Source organism: Festucalex cinctus, chromosome 2, assembly GCF_051991245.1.
Source record: "Festucalex cinctus isolate MCC-2025b chromosome 2, RoL_Fcin_1.0, whole genome shotgun sequence".
Lineage (NCBI taxonomy): Eukaryota > Metazoa > Chordata > Actinopteri > Syngnathiformes > Syngnathidae > Festucalex > Festucalex cinctus.
In genome coordinates this window covers 6,639,772-6,661,010 of record NC_135412.1, presented here as the reverse complement: position 1 = coordinate 6,661,010, position 21,239 = coordinate 6,639,772, and the positions used below count along the sequence as shown (strand labels likewise).

General features: G+C 39.8%; 3 protein-coding genes across 11 annotated transcripts; 2 read left to right on the top strand and 1 right to left on the bottom strand.

Moving 5' to 3' along the window:
* Nucleotides 1-369: 369 nt before the first annotated feature.
* On the bottom strand, nt 370-11,536 carry LOC144013506 (chloride intracellular channel protein 5-like). 5 transcript variants are annotated; one of them, XM_077512471.1, is made up of 7 exons: nt 11,487-11,536; nt 6,066-6,162; nt 2,709-2,818; nt 1,112-1,237; nt 919-1,025; nt 659-828; nt 370-584 (listed from the first exon to the last, which is right to left on the bottom strand). In XM_077512471.1, exons 2-7 carry the CDS (start codon nt 6,102-6,104, stop codon nt 420-422), a joined length of 717 nt encoding a protein of 238 aa, XP_077368597.1. In that variant the 5' UTR covers nt 6,105-6,162; nt 11,487-11,536; the 3' UTR covers nt 370-419. The 5 variants fall into 5 exon arrangements, with proteins under 5 accessions (XP_077368597.1, XP_077368598.1, XP_077368595.1 ...); XM_077512472.1 differs by lacking the exons at nt 6,066-6,162; nt 11,487-11,536 and adding an exon at nt 5,171-5,403; XM_077512469.1 differs by lacking the exons at nt 6,066-6,162; nt 11,487-11,536 and adding an exon at nt 5,171-5,403 and having other exon boundaries at nt 2,746-2,818.
* On the top strand, nt 4,174-9,452 carry LOC144013505 (apelin receptor B-like). Of its 4 annotated transcripts, none has more exons than XM_077512466.1 (3): nt 4,174-4,413; nt 5,026-5,250; nt 8,181-9,452. In XM_077512466.1, the coding sequence occupies exon 3, from the start codon at nt 8,232-8,234 to the stop codon at nt 9,291-9,293; it is 1,062 nt and encodes a 353-aa protein (XP_077368592.1). In that variant the 5' UTR covers nt 4,174-4,413; nt 5,026-5,250; nt 8,181-8,231; the 3' UTR covers nt 9,294-9,452. The 4 variants fall into 4 exon arrangements, with proteins under 4 accessions (XP_077368592.1, XP_077368591.1, XP_077368590.1 ...); XM_077512465.1 differs by having other exon boundaries at nt 4,174-4,701; XM_077512464.1 differs by lacking the exon at nt 5,026-5,250.
* A 671-nt stretch (nt 11,537-12,207) lies between the features above and the next one.
* On the top strand, nt 12,208-20,140 carry enpp4 (ectonucleotide pyrophosphatase/phosphodiesterase 4). 2 transcript variants are annotated; one of them, XM_077512462.1, is made up of 8 exons: nt 12,208-12,327; nt 12,838-13,084; nt 14,865-15,158; nt 15,240-15,344; nt 16,630-16,828; nt 16,919-17,092; nt 17,166-17,435; nt 18,268-20,140. In XM_077512462.1, the coding sequence occupies exons 2-8, from the start codon at nt 12,839-12,841 to the stop codon at nt 18,366-18,368; spliced, it is 1,389 nt and encodes a 462-aa protein (XP_077368588.1). In that variant the 5' UTR covers nt 12,208-12,327; nt 12,838; the 3' UTR covers nt 18,369-20,140. The 2 variants fall into 2 exon arrangements, with proteins under 2 accessions (XP_077368588.1, XP_077368589.1); XM_077512463.1 differs by having other exon boundaries at nt 12,224-12,340.
* The last annotated feature ends 1,099 nt before the right edge of the window (nt 20,141-21,239 follow it).

Here is a 21,239-nt window from a genome sequence, read left to right as displayed (position 1 = left end):
ACTAAACAAAATAATTGCCATCTATTAATGATTAATGGTATTTTATTTGCAAAGTGAATATGGAATACACTTTAATCAAAATCAACATCTGATGGACAAAGGTTCACCATTGTCCTCAACAAAGTTCTCTGTTGTGGTGCGGACTCGGAATGTGGACAACGGAGTATCTCCAAAATGGCTACTTCCGGGTTAATGACGCGCCGAATGACGTGACGTGAAAACGCTCTTATAGCACAAACCATTTAACCATTGAAAAAAGATTCATAACAAATTACAAGCATTTCCATGAAATAACATGTATCAGACGTGCACGTCTGTTTTCAGAAGCAGCAGAGTTACGGTAAGTGCAACAAGGAATCATGTTAGATGCACAATTAATCGTTTTATGAATTAAAAAAGCAAGACTGGGATTTTGCAGTTCATTTCCCAAGTGTTTTAGCAACATCCTTATAAGCTAGCTCGATCTCCACATCAGCTACACACGTGTTGGTGAATTCATCTCTGCTGTAGGCGTTGTCAAGATAACGCCACACACCTCTGTATTGGGAGGGGATGTTATAATTGCGGTATTTCTTCGCCACCACCTGTAAATTAATTGGAGAAGCACATGGTCAATAATGAATGCGGCAACCAAGGTAGGCGCGTCACTACTAATTACCTTGACAACATGAAGTTTGGGAAGGAGGTTGCAGTCAGCCAGCGTCAGCTCATCACCGTCCAGGTATTTGCGTGCAGATTCTCCATCAACAAGGTGAACCTCATCGGGCAGCGGGCTCAACAGATACTCGTCCAGTTTCACCAGAGCCTTGTTGAGACTCTGCTCTAATGCTAAAAAAAAATAACACATGCTCCAAGTTGAAGAAGATAATAGAAACAGAGGGATTATCAATGCTTACAGAATTCATTGCTTCGACTTACCCTTATTCTTAGCAGGGCTTGTGTTTTTAATGTAAGCCGAGAACCTGGCAAATACATCGTTTCCCGCTGTGTTGGATTGATGGTTCTTCACTGCAAGTTTGGGATACCTGAAAAGCAGGTCGGTATGACTTGAGACTTTTCTTTTTTACCTAGATTAGAACTTGGAATATGACCACTGTGTGTGCAGGCCTACTTGGGTGGAGCCAGCATTTCCTCCAAGTACTCCTCTATTTTATTGACATCAGTCAGCACCTCCCTGTGGAATGTGAGGAACGGTGGATGTGTCCCTGGGGCCAGGTTATGAAGGTCGGCTGGTTTCCTAATCAGAAAAGAGAAACTTCCTTTACACTGTGTTGTTAATTGTGAGGCATATTGTTTATTGTTGTAAATACATTAAGTTCTATTATGGAATTTTGTGACCAGATACATATTTTGTGTGTGTATGTGCATGAAAATACAAATGTATATACGAGAGAGAGAGAGAGAGAGAGAGAGAGAGAGAGAGAGAGAGAGAGAGAGAGAGAGAGAGAGAGAGAGAGAGAGAGAGAGCAAAAATATTATTTTTGCTCCCTTTTTTTTTTTTTTTTTTTTTTTTTTGGTGCTGGACTCAAGGATGTAAAACATTTTCTACATACAAAAAAGGCCATTTCCCTCAAATATTGCTCACAAATCTGTGTAAATCTGTTTTAGTAAGCATAATCGCCCACCTCACAGGTGTGGCATATCAAGATGCTGATTAGACAGCATGATTATTACACTATTACACTAATTAATCGCACATTTTTCTGTAATTAATCGCGATTAATTTTCTACTTCTGCTTCTACATTTTCCTTCTAAACTTGTAACAGATATTTACTTCAGTAAAGTCAAAACAGACCACCGATTCTCAGAACTTCTCGCTTACAGGTTTAGTTCTGCTCATGAGCATTGGTGTGGCCCCGTAGAGGTAACTTGAGCAGGGAATTTTGCTCTGAGAAGATGCACCAAAAGCATACAACTAATAGGCAGTTTTGGGGAATCAAGGTCCTTCGAGAGCAAACCCTGAAACAGTTTGACTTTAGCCACAAGTGCTTCTATGAGCTCGTTTACCTGTAAGTAGAAGCACCTGTGGCTAAATAACTTTAAAAGTTCTCCAAGAAGCAGCAAGCAAGTAAATCAGGAAGTAAAACTACATATAGTCCAAGTTTATTCATCTTCCCATCACTGACTCTTCCAAGTATGGCTGCACAGTGAGTTAACTGAGTTAAAAAAATAAAATAAAAATAACGCTTTAATGAATATAAATTAATCTCCAGAGTTAACGCTTTAAATTTGACAGCCCTAATTATCATCAACTGTATCAAGCGCTTCACTGAGCTCCAATAAGACTTGCACCGACACCTTCCCTGCTCCCAGGTTCAATCTCAAAACATTTATTACTTTAACACATGAGGGTAATGAAAAACAGATGGACACAATCAGGAATCAGTGTTGACACTGACACCACATGAGGAAGGTCAAGTGACCTGAAATGAGAGGAGAGTCAAGATCTTCAAAAATAAAACAGGATATGACAAGAAAAAAAACCCAGACAGGACAACCTCACCGCGGTGTGACAAAGGCTTGCACTAACACCACAATCAAGATGTGCAAGTTTTTACGCTCAAGCGCAGCAGCACCATCTACAAATATACTGTGTAGACTAGTAGAGCCCTTAGACTTAATCTTTAAAATTCAGGAGACATTAACAATGAAGATATTTTTCAGTGCTGCAATAGATTGATAGTGTGTCATCATGACTACTTACTACCTTTTGAGGTCAACTGTGGTGACATTGAAAACCACACCTTTCAGCCGTAGGACCATGAAAAGACGTTGTGAGAATGGACAATTTCCAATGCTCTCCCCATCGCTGCCAGCCTGCGCACACACAATTGGAACTTTACAGTTACTGGTACAAACAAAATTCAGGCAGTGTCTTCTTTTCACTGATACAAACGGTTGTCGCACAGACTACTGCAACGGGACACATAATATGAGCCTAAACCCAGCATGAATAATCCACATTGCTTCCATTATTTGGCTGAATGCTCATTGGGAGCTACCACTTTTTCTTGTGGTTTTCTATTAATGACAATTTGCTACTTTTTCCATAACCTCACAACATCTGTTGCTTCTTCAATTTTCACTCAAAATATGAACTGCTGTTATATATCCACACCATTAGTTACATAATCAAATAAGATCCAGTTCAAGAACTGTATCAGAATGTCTGGCTTAATAGTGATAATTATTGTCACTCATTGTTTGTAGTTTGCAGTAGTATTTAACAGAACTGCATTTTACTGCTATCAACTATGTATATAATACTTTGCCCCCTTATGTAGCTTGATGCTACGTTACAAACGTTCCGTCCTCGTCGCTTTTGTTCACATGGAAGATGACCCGGAAGTGTTTACGGCGCAGCTAAGGTGACATGGTAGGCGAAAAAAACAAACAAAACAAAACTTTGCGTTCTCTCGCAAAGATTGCGAGGAACGCAAAGATGTTTGCAAGGGAACGCAAAGTTATTATTATTATTTTTTTCTACCACGTCACCTTGGGGGCTCCGTATGTTGCCATTTTCTTATCTTGTCCTAATTTATTATCAAAAATAAATGATCTCTTGAAAGAAACAAGGGTCAATGTGATGCAGGTCTGATGCTGTCTAATCATTTTTCATTTGTGGTAAAGAGCCAAACATCTCTATTTGTGGGTTTGGAATTGAAAAAGAAACACTTGCGAAATCTTAATTTGCAAAAGCCAAGGCCATTTCAAGTACTCCGCTAATAATTCAGTGAGAGGGATAAAAAGTGATTGTCCATGCATGTTGGTGTCATGTTCACCCGAGGGGAAATCAACACAACAAAAACATGTCCTGTACAGAGCCTACATTAGCTTTTTATTTGCAGTGTTGCACACCACACTTATCAACAATCCCACCTTGACGAACAGTTTGATGTCTGGCTCCTTCTCTCCCTTTGCTGTCATATCTGTCATAGTCACACACAAAAATGCTGCTTGTGCGTCTCCGCTCCACAAGTGTGTATTTGTTTGCAAATTCTACCCCGGGTCCATTAACTCTCTCAATACACATGACGTTTATATACGTCATAAGGCTTTTTATGCAAGAGTGTAAAAGGAGGGTCTGACACAGTTTCTGAGTGAAGGATCAGGCTTGACTGCGATGTTAACTACAGCCAGCGGGTGGCAAAAACTATAAAAGACAGCCACGATCACGTAAAGATCATGTTGTAGAAGAAAACAAAACAGGAAGTGTATGCGTTGGCCGGGTGGAATAGTTCGAGCGTGGGACAGAAAAACAAAATAGTTAACAGTAGATGAGTTATTTTCGGCTGAAAAAGCATCTTTATCAAATGATGATGGCGGCGATCAAGTTTCACGTCGAAGAAACGCGTCAAATAAGCAGCCGTTGCCCACTGTGCAAAGACACGTTGAAAGGACGTCTTTTTAAGGTAATTCTTGTACGTCCAATCTCGGTCCGCTGAAGGTGCAGACTGTGACGCCAGATGACGTCTTTTTTTCAACGTCTTCTGGACGTTCCGTATTTACGTCTTTTGGACGTTTCGTATTTACGTTTTCAGGACATCCAAATGAGGACTAATGTAAGTCCAAATTAGATCATTAAAATAAAAATGATTTTAGATTGTTCTTGAAGGCTAATTTATTGCCTGACTTCATGTGTGTGACACAAACATCATCTCCCTGACGGGGAAGCGAACCCCACACCACCTGCATTGAAGGCAAGTGACGTAACCACTCCACCACCCGGAAGCACCTAAAAGCTTTGTCATGTTCTTATGTGAATACCTGCATTAGATATATAATTTAAAAAAATAAATAAATAGCAATACATTAGTTTTATCACAGAAAAAATAATACTAAATTGATTAAATAATATTGATAACAATAACATTGATATTTGTGACGTCCAAAAAAGTCACGTATGGTCCAAATGGGGTCATAATTAGACGTCCAAAAATGGACTTAATTTGCACGTCGCTTAGTAGTCCAGCACTGGTCTTCGACCAACCGACGTAATACAGACATGATCTGCACGTCCACAGGACGTCCAATGTTTAGTGGGTGAGCGACGCTCCGCCGGCCGCGTCAAGCGAGGACGACTACCGGGAAACCGGGAGGAGGACCGATCGTTTCGACAATTACACCGATTTGGAGGAGGACGAGTAAAAGCCAGATTTGGATCCTGACCTTTCAGATGAGCGTGTGCCTTCAGATTGGAGTTGAAGGCGCGTGGTAGTCTTCTCCGAACCCCGCTCCAGAACGGGGAAGTAAGGCCCGCTAACTTGCTAAATTCCCCTTCGTAGTTCATACCCCCAATGCAGTTATATGCATCATTTTGTCCTACCATAGAATAAAGTTGCCAGTAATATTAATAATACGCATGTACAAGCCGTGCATCGTGTCAATGTAGTGGACAAATATATGGGTGTATGTGTGCAGAATCGCTTGGTTGATAAGACGGACTTGTGTATAGTTGTTTTAATTATAGTCGAAGTTTTCGAGAGAGGTTGGGGAAATGTCAATATGTAGCAACAAACAACAACAACAACAACAACAGATCGACTTGTGAACCCTGTGGTAATTTTACATATATATATTTTCATTTATTGTCACTAGTTCACTTGCAAAATAGTGAACCAACGCGTATTGCTATTAATGTAACAATAATATTGTCACCCTCTTTAAATAATGGTCAGTTATTTTGTCAGATTTTTCGAAAACTTGACAAACTAAGCTATATTCTGACTATTTTATATGTATTAATAATTTCATTTCAAGGATACAAGTGAATCTTCTGTTTAAACTAAGAATGTAGCTGATTTTAGCAGATAGATAGATAAATAAATAAATAATTGTTTGAAAATCCCTACCGTTCTAGAGCGGTTGTTTTAATCAAAGGATCTGTCGGACACATAACTACCAGCTAGATTGGACAAATTTAAAGTTTTTTGAGGGGGTAAATTTGACCAATCCGTTTTTAGGGTGTAGTCAGTGTAGAGTTAATATACAGTAACAGTGTCAATTAAGTTTTCCCTCAAAATAAGTCAAAGTACAGCCATTAATGAAGAATACTCAGCCTCACCAGAGCAGGCTGGTCTGTCCTAACCAAGCCTTGTTGCATGAACTGATGACATCTTCCAAGAAAAACGGAGAAGTCCAGTTAGTATTGAGTCAGTGCCCTGGAAAAGAAATGACCAAGATGAATGCTATCCACATGCATTTACTACACTAACTTAAATTTAGTTAAAAGTTTGCCCCCAATTGGCCCAACGCTGGTAAAAGATGCAAGTTTTCTCCAGTAGAACATTCATATTTGTTTTGGTCCTGTCCCAGGCTTGCCAGATTCTGTCGTGAAATGCCTTCCAATAAAGAAAGAAAAAGAACTTTTAATTGTGAGTCACATTTATTTAGAGGAAATTGTGCTGAATCTTTCAAGCATTCTAACTAAACCTTCAAGGAACTGATGCTTTGACACATTTTCCTGTCATTACTAAGAAATGGAAATGATTAGCAGATAAGAAAAATACTTGAAACTAAAAGTGACGAAATGGACACCACAACGGCAAGCTGTAATGAATCAGCCTTGACTTGTGGTTTTGGTCACCAAAACAAACTGATCAATTCTGACCTTATTTATAGCTTCCTTTTCAAATGACCAGGCTGGGGGTAGACATTAGATTTTCAGGTTTAAGATAAAGACCTGATATCTACTTTTTAACACAAAATGTAGCAATCATAAAATGTCAAAACAAAATGAAACCACAAAAAGAATTGGCGCCGGGGGTGCAGGAATGGCCCATTTTTCACTCAAGTTTTTATACGTTTTGTTTTTTGTTATGCTAGAACAAACATAAGGCTTTGATGCAGCCTCTCAACTGCAAAGCACGGTTGCAGAAATTATAGTTATTACACAAACGGCCAGCAGGTGCCAGCAGAGCAAAGGAGATCAACTAGGGCCATGTAGAAAAAAGCTCAATTACAAGTTTAAATAGATTTGTGAAAACTGATGAAACTTAGTCTCTTCTAATGCTAATTGCAAAACGGAAACAGACAGAAATATACTTCTTTTTTTTTTTTCCTGTTGAAAGAAGAGACTTTAATCTTTCTTTTGATAGGTTCCATGCGTTTATTTCAATAGAACACAATATTCTGTGGGCCTTGGAAAATCAGTCAAAATCCAGTAAAACAGCTGGGAGCGAATGAGATTGCATCTGTGAAAATGGCTGGCAGCGAATGAGATTAAGGGGGGCATAGTTTGAACCTAGCCTAATCATCATGCAAGCTGAGAAGAAGGCTGCAGCTGGTATTCACAAAAACACAGGGAAGTGACTTCATTTGCAACAATTATGCAATAGAATCTGCCACTCCTGTATTGGACTATATAGGAGGCAGCACAAACGCACGCACGCACGCACATGCACACATACAAACTTGCACTAAAAATTAATACTACAAAGTATAAAGTCGTAAGTATGAGACTAAAAATAAATAAATAATTCCCACATTTATGAGAAAATGTAATATTAGATAAGGAGGAAAATCAATACTACAAAAATAAAGTTATAATATTATGAGTTAATATTAAGAGAACAAAGTTGAAAGCGTTCAATTTCAACATATCAGTCATGTTTCATTGTAATTTCATATACCGTGAGCCCATTGAAAAAAAGATACAATGCTGCCATCTGCTGGCCATAGCTAGTGGGTGTTTTTGATTCCACAACCCATTGAGCAGGCAGTGCTGCACAAGACGTTGCACTGCCCATTGAGAAAAAAAAACAAAAAAAACAACAACCTTAGTAAACATCAATTAATGTTTATGGCAGCATTTATTAGGATTTTAGCATACATCATTAAACGTTTTTGGCAGTCAAAGAGTTAATAACAAAAAGTCGGCGAGTGAATAAATACATATTTAATTAATAAATAGATAAATAAATAGAATAAACATCAGAAAAAAAGTCCTAAATTATACCAAAATAAAGTAATATTGCAAGACACAAGACAAAAAAAAAATAATTATGAGAAAAAGTAATACGACAGAAATAAAGTCATAACATTGAGAGCAAAGTCACAAAGCTGTTTTATTTTATTTCATACAGGTGTGGTTGCATTGGTCGAGGATGTTTTGTCATGCGTAATTCTGCAAACCAAATCAAATCAGTATTTTACAAATGAGTGAATGTGTTTCCACTAGGAATGGGGAAGTGGTGTTGCGAAAGGCGCTCAGAGGCTTGTCTCATATCACATGAGCAGCAACCCACGCAACCCCGAGCCTAAAAGAGAAAAGCCACAGAGAGCCGAGAGCCGTCACGACGACGACTACGAGATGGAGAACAACACCACATGCGATTATTCCGACGATTGGATGGCGACCCCGCCGTTCGTCCAAGTAACCTTCATACTCATCTTCATCTTGGGCCTGTCTGGCAACAGCGTGGTCCTTTTGACCGTGTGGCGGGCGAGGGCAAAGTGGCGGGCGGCCACCATTTATATTGGCAACCTGGCCCTGGCTGACCTGGCCTACATCATCATCATGCCCGTGTTGGTGGCGTACTTCATCATGGGTGGTCAATGGCGCTTGGGGTTGTTCATGTGCAAGATGACCAACTTCATGTTTCCCTTCAGCGTGCTTACCAGCGCCTTCCTCCTCACCTGCATGAGCTTCGACCGCTACCGGGCTATCGTGCGCTCGCCGTCCAGTACCCGCCCGCGCACTCGCCGTCACACACGCGCCTCCCTTGCCGCCGCCTGGACGCTCTCGGGCCTCCTGTCTCTGCCTAACTTCGTGTTCTTCACCACTTGGCAACACCCCGCAAGCAACCAAACTTTGTGCATCCCGGACTACAGCCTGGTGGCGAGCAGTTTTCAGCAGATGAGGCTGTGGTACGCAGGGTTTAGCTTGATGTTGAGCACCGTGGGCTTCCTGCTCCCCTTCCTGGTCATGATGGTGTGCTACGGGTTGATTGGCTATACCGTCATGCGCCACTTCAACATCCGGCACAAGGGGGACAAACGCAAGTGGAGACTCTTGAGGATTATCACCATTGTGGTGGTGGTCTTCACCGCCTGCTGCATGCCCTACTATGTGTACCGAGTCATAGGAGCCCTCTATGACCTGGACCTGCTCCCGTTTTCCTGCGCTTTTGAGCACTTCATGAGTCTAACATTCCCGTATGTCTTCACCCTGGCATCTGTCAACAGCTGCCTCAACCCCTTCCTCTACGCCTTTTTCGATCGGCGTTTCAGGTCACAGTGCCTGGGCCTGTTTTGCCTCAAGAAGTTCCGACAGACATCCACCAAGCTCTAGCGTTCCTGCAGGACTCAATCAACGCTAGTTGCATCCCAGATAGCAGGCTAGGGTGGCGAGACGTCCGAATTTTAGGGGGGGCAGTCCTAATTTTCAGCAGTGTGTCAGTGAAAAAAAATCTTGTATATCATTGGTTCAATAAATGTAAACAAAGCTCCATGTGTGGATTTCTGATTACATCATCTCCTCCCCGTGTTCTTTGACTGTAGCCCGCTATACAAGCAAAAAAAAAGCAGCACTAGCGAAAATGCCAAAACGCTGGACATCGTTCAATATTGAAGGGATGAAAGAGGCACGGTGGATAACTGGTTAGCACTGTCGCCTCCCAGTTCTGAAGACTCGGGTTTGAGTCCAGGCTCCGGCCTTCCTGGGTGGAGTTTGTTTGTTCTTCCCGTGCTTGCGTGGGTCTTCTCCCACATTCCAAAGACATGCATGGCAGGTTAATTGGGCTCTCCGAATTGTCCCTCGGCGTGCGTCTGAGTGTGGATGGTTGTTTGTCTCTGTGTGCCCTGCGATTGGCTGGCGACCAGTCCAGGGTGTACCCCGCCTCCTGCCCAAAGCCAGCTGAGATAGGCTCCAGAACACCCCGCGACCAACTTCCTTGCCAAATGCAGTCGAGACTTGTTTCACGATTTCTGCACGCTTTGCCAATGTGATGTGGCCGTGAGCAGTCGGGGGAAAGCAGCCATAGAACGACAATGTTGAAATCCGTACAAAAATCCACATATTATTTCGATTATTATTATTATTATTATTATTATTGGAGCAACGTTGAATCAATGTTATGTTTTCCTTCCCCAAATAACAAAGGATGTTGGATCAATGTGGAATCAATGTAAAATCAACCTTCCCCACATTGATTCAACATTGATTTAACAGCTTTTGCTATCTGGGTGACACTATTAATGCTTCAAATATGCCTATATTAACAGGTCCTGCTTTATTTACAGACATGAGGAGAAACAGCTAGGCTGACTAATAAAAACTTGGCTGGATTTCAATTTATTTTTTAAATAAATAATGATAACTGAAACCTTCATTATTTAAAACTTGAGCCTCCTCAGTCTGACGGACTTCTGTAGTGCGACCCTTATTGCCATGTAGGCCTAACGGTGCCACTTTTGCACAACAGCAGCAGGTGTAGCCTACTCGTGTCCAATGCCTCCGTCCCCATCTGCCTCTTCAGTGAATCTATACGAGCAAAACGACATTCACAATTAATTCACATAATGCAATTCAAGCAGATCTGTCTTTTATTTTAATTTAATTTAATTTATTTACACTCGATTATGCAATAATCAACGAGATTAGCGCTTGTAGCGGCAATCCATTGCCAAACTGCCATGTAGGGTTTGGAAGAGATTTCCAAAGCCTTGTGCAATGCAAAAAACATGGTCCGCCAATAAGGTGTGTTTAACAGTTTAATTTGTCAGTTGTAAAAAGCTTTAACAAACACCAACTAAAGGGTGGGTGTCAAATGACTAAAACACAGCTCATACAAAAAAAACAAAAAAGACAAAAAGTGCTTAACACTCATTCAGACAGCCACATACACGCACACACTCAACTATGTGGCTACTTGTTTTTTTTTTTTTTTGTTTTTTAAAAGTGTGTCCTCCTTTTCTATGATGACTGGTTGATGACTTTACACCCGACAGCTGTGCAGGTAACCCTAGCAACCCAAGTGCCTCGATCATCAAATACTCACACATACATCCCACACACAAATGCAGCACACATGTAAGCTAAATTGGCTACAACAGATTGGAAAAATAATTGAGTTTGCCTGAACTAAGTGCTACACAGCTAATATCCAATTAGCTAAGTAGGCTGGCCTTACAAGTAATGTCGGTCCAGCAACTTTTTACAGGTTGTGTCAGGCAAAGCGTTCTAAATACAAGTAATAATGACAAACACGATTAATTCTACTCTGCTGTTAAAAACCCCGAAGAAGCGCGACAGGCTTACCTTGAATACGGAGCCTGAAATAAAACGTTTGCAGTGGAATTCTTTAATTGGGCTCTCCGAGTTGTCTCTAAGTGTGCTTGTGAGTGTGGATGGTTGTTCGTCTCAACCAGTTCAGGGTGTACTGCCCGAAGCCAGCTGGGATAGGCTCCAGCACCCTGCACCCCCACGACACTTGTTGTTTTATTATTATTTTTTCCCCACTCACTCACACAAACACAAACTTACATGGTCTCCCAGGCGAACCCACGCCAACCGGCACCGAAGGCAAGTGACGGTTCCACTCCTCACCCAGAGCCCAAGAACCAAACTCAGCTTTATATAGAGAGCTGAACTGTAATCCCATTTAATTGAACCAAATTGAATTGCTCCACTATAAAAAAAATAAAAATAAAAAAACAAATAAAAATAAAACAGTCCTTAAATTCTTCTTCTTCTACTACTACTACTACTACTACAACTACTACTACTACTACTAATAATAATAATGATAATGATAATAAATAAATAATTTTTGATTAATATTATTCTTGTTGTTTAATATATTTGTGCGCCCGATTAAGACATTGTTCAATTTAATTAAATCCCACAAAATTTGGCTTGAGGTGTAAAACGCTTAGAAAAGTAAGCAAATGAAGGAGGTGCCTTCACTGATCACTTAGCTGTTCCACATCCAATATGGCGACGATGTCGACGTACATCTACTCCTGCACTTGGGTCTCTCTATATGTCTGTGGCTCATGAACGGCGCAAGTGCATTGAAAAGTCGTTTGGTTTTGCCCATTTTGGCTTCAGTTATCATTCCAATAATGTAATAATGTATTGTCTCGTCTTGATTGTCAACAATCTTCGGCGCAAATCTGAACTTGCGAGTATAGTTGAAAAAAACAAAAAAAACAAAAACAACGGTAGCTATTTATTCTGAAAGGTGGCACCGGAAACAATTGACGTGATTGTTTGCTTGTATCATTTCAGGAAACCCCCTCAGTCGTAGTTGGATGATAAGACAAACATCAAGAGCAGACTATTGAGCGCGTCTTTGCGGAGGACTGCCGAACGGGTTTGCAAGGTAAACTTGTGAAGTACGTCAGCAAATAGACTCAAATGTAAACAACTCACGTGTCATCGCTAATATCGATAGTAAGGTTGTTTAAATGACATGCTCCAACTAAAGGCAGTCAGTCTGTCTTGGGGCTTGCACCTTTCAGCCGGTTGATCGAGACCTGGATACGTTCATTTGTAGTCAAAAGAAGTGATGTTTGTTTAAATGGCGTAAATAATGCTCGGGAAGATTAATATTAGACGTAGCCAAAACTGATCATTTCAGTCAAGTTGGATGAGAGCCTGCAGTCTAAAGGAAGTCAGCCAAGTCACGCTATCGCTATTTGTTCTCTAATGGAATTTACTCAAATTTAATCTCCCGTTTTTATTGGAAGATTCCATCAAATCACATTTTTTCTTGGGAACTTGTTCTTTGCCGTTTGAAGAAGACATATTCTCCTTTTTTTGTGCTTTACTATACATTCCAGCCGTAGCAATGGAACGCCGTTGTCAACAGTAGATGTCTTTCTGTTTTCAGCATGTTCCCAACAAGAATATTTGTCCAGTTGGGCCTCCTGCATGGTCTTTGGGCTCTGGTTACTGGAAACACTGCATGCCAGCAGCGTCCTCCGCCGTTGCTGCTTGTATCGTTTGATGGCTTCAGAGCTGACTACCTCCAGAGTTACCCAATGCCCAACCTGACGCTCCTGTACAGCCAAGGGGTCCTGGTGGAGCAGCTCACCAACGTGTTCATCACGAAGACCTTTCCTAACCACTACAGCCTGGTGAGCTAATCTTAATATGAATAACATAATAACAAATAAAAGTGTAGTGATGGTGTGAAAGTAAGCACAGACTAAACAAATACAACAAACATTGCATGTGAGTGAATAAATGAATAATTGGTATAAGTTTATCAAAGAAAAAAACATGTATGAATTAAAATGATAAATTCATTACAAGCCAGTCTACAAAAATGTATGCCTCGCGTTTAAAAATATGAACATTCTGAGCAGCTCTCAGGTCCTCAGGAAGGCAGTTTCACAGACATGGGCTGTATATGCTATATATAACGGGCAGCTGCCTCACTGCAGGTTTTGGTTCTCATTTCTCTATCTACGAAATATTAAAAGGACAGAAGGAGGGCACCGCAAAAGGCTCACATGGTAAAACAAGGTCTGATAATTAAGGTGGAACAAAACTATTAAGGGCTGTAAAACCCAGTAAAATGTTCTAAAGTGTACAGGTTGCAAGTGCAGAAACGTTAAAGGGGACATTTGGAAGATTGACTTTTTTTTTTTTTTTTTTTTTTAAATACACATTTTTGGGTCCCTCGAACAGTGTTGGGAACGTTACTTTGAAAAACTAATTAGTTATAGTTACTCATTACTTGCTGAAAAAAGTAACTACATGCGTTAGTAATAATTGGATTACTTCATAATTAAACTAACTCATTACCAGGCAAAGTAACTAGTTTTTTAATTTATTATTATTATTATTATTATTATTATTATTATTATTATTATTATTATTATTATTACTACTACTACAAGGAATTCAAATTATGTCCTAGCTATAAAATGGTGTTTTCATTTCATTTATGTCAGTCGCACAAATCCCTCACTCCATAATAATAATAATAATAATAATAATAATAATAATTATTATTATTATTATTATTATTATTCATTAAATGTGTAGTGGTGATGTATGTTCTACGTTACTACAGCAATCATAATAATAATAAATTAATTAAATAAATAAATACTGGAAATATATGGTGATTTGTGGCACATAACGTCATCTATAGGTAATTTGTAGACAGTCCTAGCCAGTCCCTCCAGGATTTTGTGGGCATTTTTCATGATTGTTGTGGGCTAAAATAATCAATAATATATATAAGAAAAAGCCAATGCTATGAAATATGCAGTGGTTTATGCTATCATGGCCAAAATCATTGCCATAACTACAGCTTCCACTTGATCTCTCTGACAAACATATTTTTGTACACTTTCAATTAAGAGAGTATTGTGATACATCTTCAGTTTATAATTTTACATATTTAAAGACTTGATTGCTGCTTTCAGTGCATCATAAAGTAGGGTTGAGCAACTAACGGAAATGTAATTGTGATTTTGATTTTGGCTTCTCACGATCATAAAAGCATAATTAGAGAAAAACGACTAATGTGCCAAACGACGCTGTGTATATCTTAACAACTTCCTGTTGTGGGAAATAATCACATAACATGTTGGCTATGAGAGTGGGAAGTTCCATCATTTACTGAAAGCACAGGTTCTAGAATTGCCATGTGACATAGGCATCATATCATATCTCACAAGGATAGCATTTATGCTAGCAACAGGCAGCAGTCACCTTTGTGCTGACATGTCTTGTACCAGTTGGTGGCTGCTAATGCTTTTGTCAAACTCGGCCCTAGTTCAGCATTAATTCTTTCTCCATATTCACCCACAGTTTTGGCATCATTAAACCCCCAAACAAACAATACCTTGAGAGTGAGTGAGTTCAAAAGTAATTGTTGTGCTGCCCCCAAACCCCTCCCAGGTGACGGGACTCTACGCAGAGTCTCACGGTATCCTGGCCGGCTCGATGTACGACCCCATCAGCCGCAAGCACTTCCACGTGAGCAACAGCAGCGACCCAATGTGGTGGAACGAGGCGACGCCTATCTGGCTCTCCGCGCATCAGGCAGGCTACAAGACGGGGGTTGCCATGTGGCCTGGTTCTGAGGTGGCTATCCACAACCAAACGCCCACACACTTCCTTCCTTACAGCCCTGATGTGACCTTCCGGGAGCGTTTGGGCAACGTGACAAACTGGTTGCTGGGAAGTGAGGAGGTAGGCTAGCGACATGTTACTCTGCTGTAAGGAAAGTGGCACGGAAGTTCCACTTAATCTGTCGGACTTGTCTCATTCCAGGAGGAAGGAGCGATGTTTGCAGCTATCTATTGGGAAGAGCCAGACCGATCAGGACACCTATTTGGACCTGAAAATACTTCGGCCATTGGAAAAGTACTGAAGGAAGTAGGTGCCTTTCTTAATTTGCTCACGTCATCATAGAAATTCGATTGAGGAACTCGTATGTCTTTTAGATAACAGTCTAGATCAGGGGCCGGCAGCCTTTCCTGTCTTTAGAGCCATGTGAGGCCACATAAATTACCAAAAATCTGCCTGGAGCCGCAAAACAGCCTTTTCGCTATCAATGTTCTGACATTTTTCCATTTTTGGTAATTTTGTGCACATTTTATGGTAATTTGGGGGATTTATTTTTGTTTTTCGGGCATTTTATGGTTACTTTTTGAGCATTTTCTTTCTGACTTTTTTTTTTTTAAATTCAATTCTCTGACATTTTTGGAAATTTCATGGACATGTTATGGTAATTTTCCATTTTTGTAATTTTTTGGACATTTTAGGTATTCAAAAACAAAACTTTTTCGTCTACCTTTCGTCTTAACTTAACTTAACTTAACTTAACTTAACTTAACTTAACTTAACTTAACTTAACTTCTTAACTCCCAGCCAACCCAACTTAATTCACTTCCAGCCATTTGCATGAAGCAACCCCCTTCGCTCCCGGCTGTTTTACTGGATTTTGACTGATATTGCAAGCCCCACAGAATATTCTGTTCTATTGCTATAAAAACATGGAACCTACCAAAAGATCATCAGGAAAAAAAAGTTTATATGCATCTGTTTCTGTATTGCAGCAATTAGCATTAGATTATAGATAAATGTAATAAAAAAATTCACATTCCTGGTGCAACCACTGACAAAAAAAACTTGTTGCAACATGGCCCATGCTGCTCTCTTATACTCTGCTGCCACCTGCTGGTCGTTTTTTAAATAACTACCATTGCTTTAAGCCACCTATTCATGGTATAAGCTGCATCAAAAAAAAAAAAAAACATAAAAAAAATGTGTAAACATATTTGGGAGTGAAGGACAAAGTATTAAATATTTTTACATGTATGTTTTGGGGTTTGAATTAGTTAAAATCTTTGACTATTGTTTTTATATTTAATTCATTTTTTAATTTAATCATTAATTTATTTGAAGAATATTTTGTCTAAAAAAATATAAATAGATATGTTCAAAAAATCATAATAATTTCTTTTTTTTATTTTTATTTTTTATTTTTTTTATTTTTTTATTTATTTTTTTAAGAAATCCACTGGAGAGGGACAAAAGCCATATGTGGCTGCAGGACCGCAGGTTGCAGAACCCTTGTCTAGATCATGTGATTATAATGGCATGGATACGTCAATATTTCTCACATGGAATCAAATTGTGTGGTACTTCTCCCACTCAGGTTGATGACGACATCGGCCTGCTGATGTCCGAACTGAATCGGACCGGGCTGTGGGGTCGCGTTAACATCCTGTTGACCAGCGACCACGGCATGGCTCAGTGCTCGGCCGATCGCCTCATCCGATTGGATGATTGCTTGCACCCCGACAACTACACGCTGGTGGACCTCACGCCTGTCGCAGCCCTCATCCCAAACAACAGTTAAGGAGCCAATTGGCGCGTTCGACGCCACCAAGCAAAGCGTTGCGACTTGTTGCTGGCATGACCGTATCTTGTTCTTGTTGTTCTAGAGCCCGAGGCTGTCTTTGCCTTGCTTAAGAAGTGCCACCCCAACATGACCGCCTATTTAAAGAAGGCCATCCCAGATAGTTTGCACTACCGCAACAACAATCGCGTCCAGCCCATCATACTGATTGCTGACGAGGGATGGACTATAATACGGCGGGGGAACAAACTGCCGAGACGTACGGCACGATTCCAATCGCGAGGTGAGAACCTCGACTCGGCTAAGCTTCACCTCTTTGTTCCTTCCCTCAGTGGGTGACCACGGCTATGACAACTCCTTACCCAGCATGCACCCCTTCATGGCGGCTTGGGGGCCCAGCTTCCGCAGTGGCTACCGACTGAAGAGTTTGCAGAGCGTGGACCTTTACCCGCTCATGTGCCACCTGCTAGCTGTGCCCCCGCAGCCCAACAACGGTACCCTGGCCAACGCTCGGTGTATGCTCGCGGCTGAATGCAACCAGGATATGCTGGTGATCGTCGGTCTGGCCATGGGTATCTTAATCGTGCTGGTTACGTTACCTGGTAGGTGTGAGGGATGTCACGAAAGGGCAATTCTGTGATATTGCGATATTAAAACTGCCACAATATCGTCGTCGTCATGTTCACAATATTTAATAGGAACACATTTGTTAAAAAAGTTAGGTTGATTTCCATTTGTGCAGTTCTAGCACCCCCTAGTGGCTAGTTTATTAGTGCAATTTAATTTTGATTAGGTATGTTTTGGCCTTCTATGTTTAAAATCTATACTAATTGTTAGATAAAGAGGAACTTAATTTGCTTGTGAAGTGATCAATGTGTGCTTGCATTAGCAAGTAAGTGCCTCAATATTGTTATTAGAGATTGTAGGTGGTTTATATGCATTGCTGTTATGTACAAAAGCACAATATTGTGCTTTATTTTTAGTATGAGATCTCATTTTTTACAATATTGTAATCTTTTTAAATATCGCCAACGCCCCCACAATATCGTGATAATTATCGTATCGTGATGTTTGGATACCGTTACATCCCTAGTAGGTATGGGTTGTGGTGGGAAAATGAAGCTTCATGAACCACTTACAATATATATATATATATATATATATATATATATATATATATATATATATATATATATATATATAATTTTTTTTTTTTTTATTTATTTTATTTTTTTTTTACTCCTCTCAATGGTGCTCGTGGTTTAATGATACAGTGGAGATTTAGAGGTAAAAAAAAAAAGTGTAAATTGTTCATTAAGTTTCATTTTCTCATCACTAGCGTGGTTAGTGATCTCCGTATGCTACGAGCATGCTAATGAGATACTTTGCAAAGCACAGAAAGTGAAATGCCATGCATTTTTTCCCCCCATACAGTTCTGTTCAAGCTAAGTGCCCGCTTGTTTCGGGGATCTGCTCCCCAAGACTTCCAAAGACTTCAAGTTGATCCCGATGAAGAGGAATCCCTCCTGGAGTAAACTCCCTCAAGCTCTGCCTGCTCATGCACTTGACGTTACCCACTGAGGTGGGACAAGCGAATGTTTTTAGATCATGTGGCACCTCGAAGTTTTTTCTGGAGTTGTACATTGTTACTTGAAAATCTTGATTGAGGAGACCTGTTACAAGAAGGAGTTCCACCTCTGTCGGCAGATCATTTGACTCTGCTGTAGAAGCCACTTTTAAACCAGTCAGTCTTCATAGTCCAAATCCAGCTCTGTGTGCTTTCTTCTGCTTTTAATACAACCTAATTACCGTAATTATTCCCTACCCTTGTGAAAAAAGGAAGAAAAAAAAAAGATCTTGCCAAACAGGCTTCCAAGATGTAGGGTGTGACTAAAATACACAAAATGGCATGGATGATGTGATGATCAATCATCTAAAGAAACATTTGTTTTGTTTATTAATCCACTGCAAATATTTTTTTTTCTTTCACTCTGTTTCCATCTTACGTTTGTGTCTGTCATACTACTTTTAGCCAGCAGAGGGGGTCAATTCAATATCTTATTTGCACAATGTGTTGATGTATTGCCGAGTAGCTTGATAGTATTTGATGAGTTGCACACTGCAGTCATACAATAATGAAATAACCGTGGCACGCGTTAGGCGATTTTGCACAATAGAAAAGCGGTACGCAGAAGTAGCACCAACAGGACAAACTGGTGATTTGAGTGATTTTTATTTTCTATGCAAAACTCTACTCAACTAGTTTCTCAGGGTTAATTAAGGTTGTAATCGACACTGGTTACCAAAGTACATTTAGCAGGGAAAAAAAAAGTAATATTTCCTTGTGTCACAGTGGCTTTGTTTTCAATGCTTTTTAACTCTTTGACTGCCAAAAACGTTTAATAACGATCAGTAAAATCATGACGTATGCCGCCATAAACGGTAAATGACGTCAACTAAGTTTTTTATTTATTTTTTTTCTCAGTGCAACGTCTAAGTGCAGTGCTGCCTGGTCAATGTGTTGTGGAATCAAAAACACACACTAACTATGGGCAGCAGATGGAAGCATTGTATCTCTTTTTGTGAATGATGAAAGCATTTGTCATATCAAAGTTGTTTTTTTTTGATAGTTTGGCAGTAAAAGAGTTAAAGGGGAAGTCAACACAGAATTTTCCTTTATAATCAGATAATGGATGTAAAGATCATGGATGGACAGTACCGTGGTCTAAACGTAGTATTGTGATTAATATTGAGTTTGTGCAATATGACTTAAGCAGCAAAAGTTACCCATATTTTGTCCATCTCGGGGCAACCATTTTGTCACTTGCTGTTGACTGAAAATGACATCACGGTTGCTCAGGTAACGATCAATCATGGCTCACCTGTTTCCTGAAACTCGGCTGTTGTATTTTATTGTTGATTCTCCACGTGCTGCATAGAACATTTTACTATGAAGAAAAGTTTTGTGTTGACTTCCTCTTTAAGTTGAATATCATATTTGTGAAATCCTTTAAGCAGAGTCAGACACATCAAATTAGGCTTCTGGTTACATTTACCATCCTCAAGTTACTGGATGAACCTCATCCTGGTTTTGGTAAGATGGGATGGATTCGTTGGTAAAACAATAGTTTTGAATGTGTGTCTGCCCTTTCGTTTATTCTGTTGTGTCTTTTCTTATGCTGCATGTTCACACATTCATTTACATTTATTTATTTTTTCTTGGTGCGTTGGAAGGAATTTGCAGGTCTGTAAGAGATTCTTGTAATGATTTTTATGTTTGCATGTGAATAAACACTGGGATTTGTAAGTTGTTTGTTTGGTTCCAAGAAAATGAAAATAGACACATTTGGAAAAATTAATTCATAATTCTTTATTATATATATTTTTTTCTCCATTGCAGTCACAACAAACAATACTGTGTAACAAAAGGGAAGGACTGTATATAAAACAATGCTGACATACATACTCTTGTTTTAAAATCCAAGTGAACCGTTTCCGTATATTTTACATTATTCAACGTGTCACGACTTCTCTACATCATTGTAAATCTTTGCAGATAAATAGACTTTTATTTTCAGGAGGTATTGTAAGAAAAATAACACAATTTCTAACACTGGCCACGGTTGAGCCATTTGTGAAAAATATTCAACTCTTCCCAGAATGATTTGACACTATTGTAGAGACAGTACATAAGGAAACCAGCGATACACAACACATGCTTGTGTCCGGTTTCCACTGAGACATTTGGTGTGAGTTTGGGGAATTCTCCCCGAAGACAGGTTGGTTCCTGGATAACTGTGCGGTGCGCATACGTTCAACGTCCCTGGTGATGGCGACACCAGCTAAACTTGCTTCTCCATAAGTAACACTGCAGGAGGCTGTTTGATTAGATAAGCTCTCACCTGAACCCTTCCATGAAAATGGACTTGGACAAAATGATTTTATTTCTTTGCATGTGAACGAATAAACCGGCCGCCACTTTGGCAAGATGTAATCGTGTGCAACAGACACGTGTACCATCTATCATTGTGCTTCTACTTTAGGACAACACGTTGCACAGACTCCTACAAAAACACCTGTATTGTATTTTTTCTTCTCTCATCGTACATTCGGGATATTTATAGAGAACATCTACTAGCCTTGGAATGAGCAATCCAGACGTAAACTCTGCCAATATTGAGGAAACTGATGAGTTTACACAAAAAAAAGCTATTCACAATCAAAATGCCACAAGAAACCAAAAGCTACTTTAGCACAGTTTCTACAGCTAGTACTTATTTTTAAGCTAACTACCACAGTAGAAAAGCATGACTGCCCCCCACCCTCAAAAAACTAATCATTTTTACCTGATAGAAGGTGATAATACTTTCACAACTATGAAACAATCTTTCTTTTTAAATTTATCT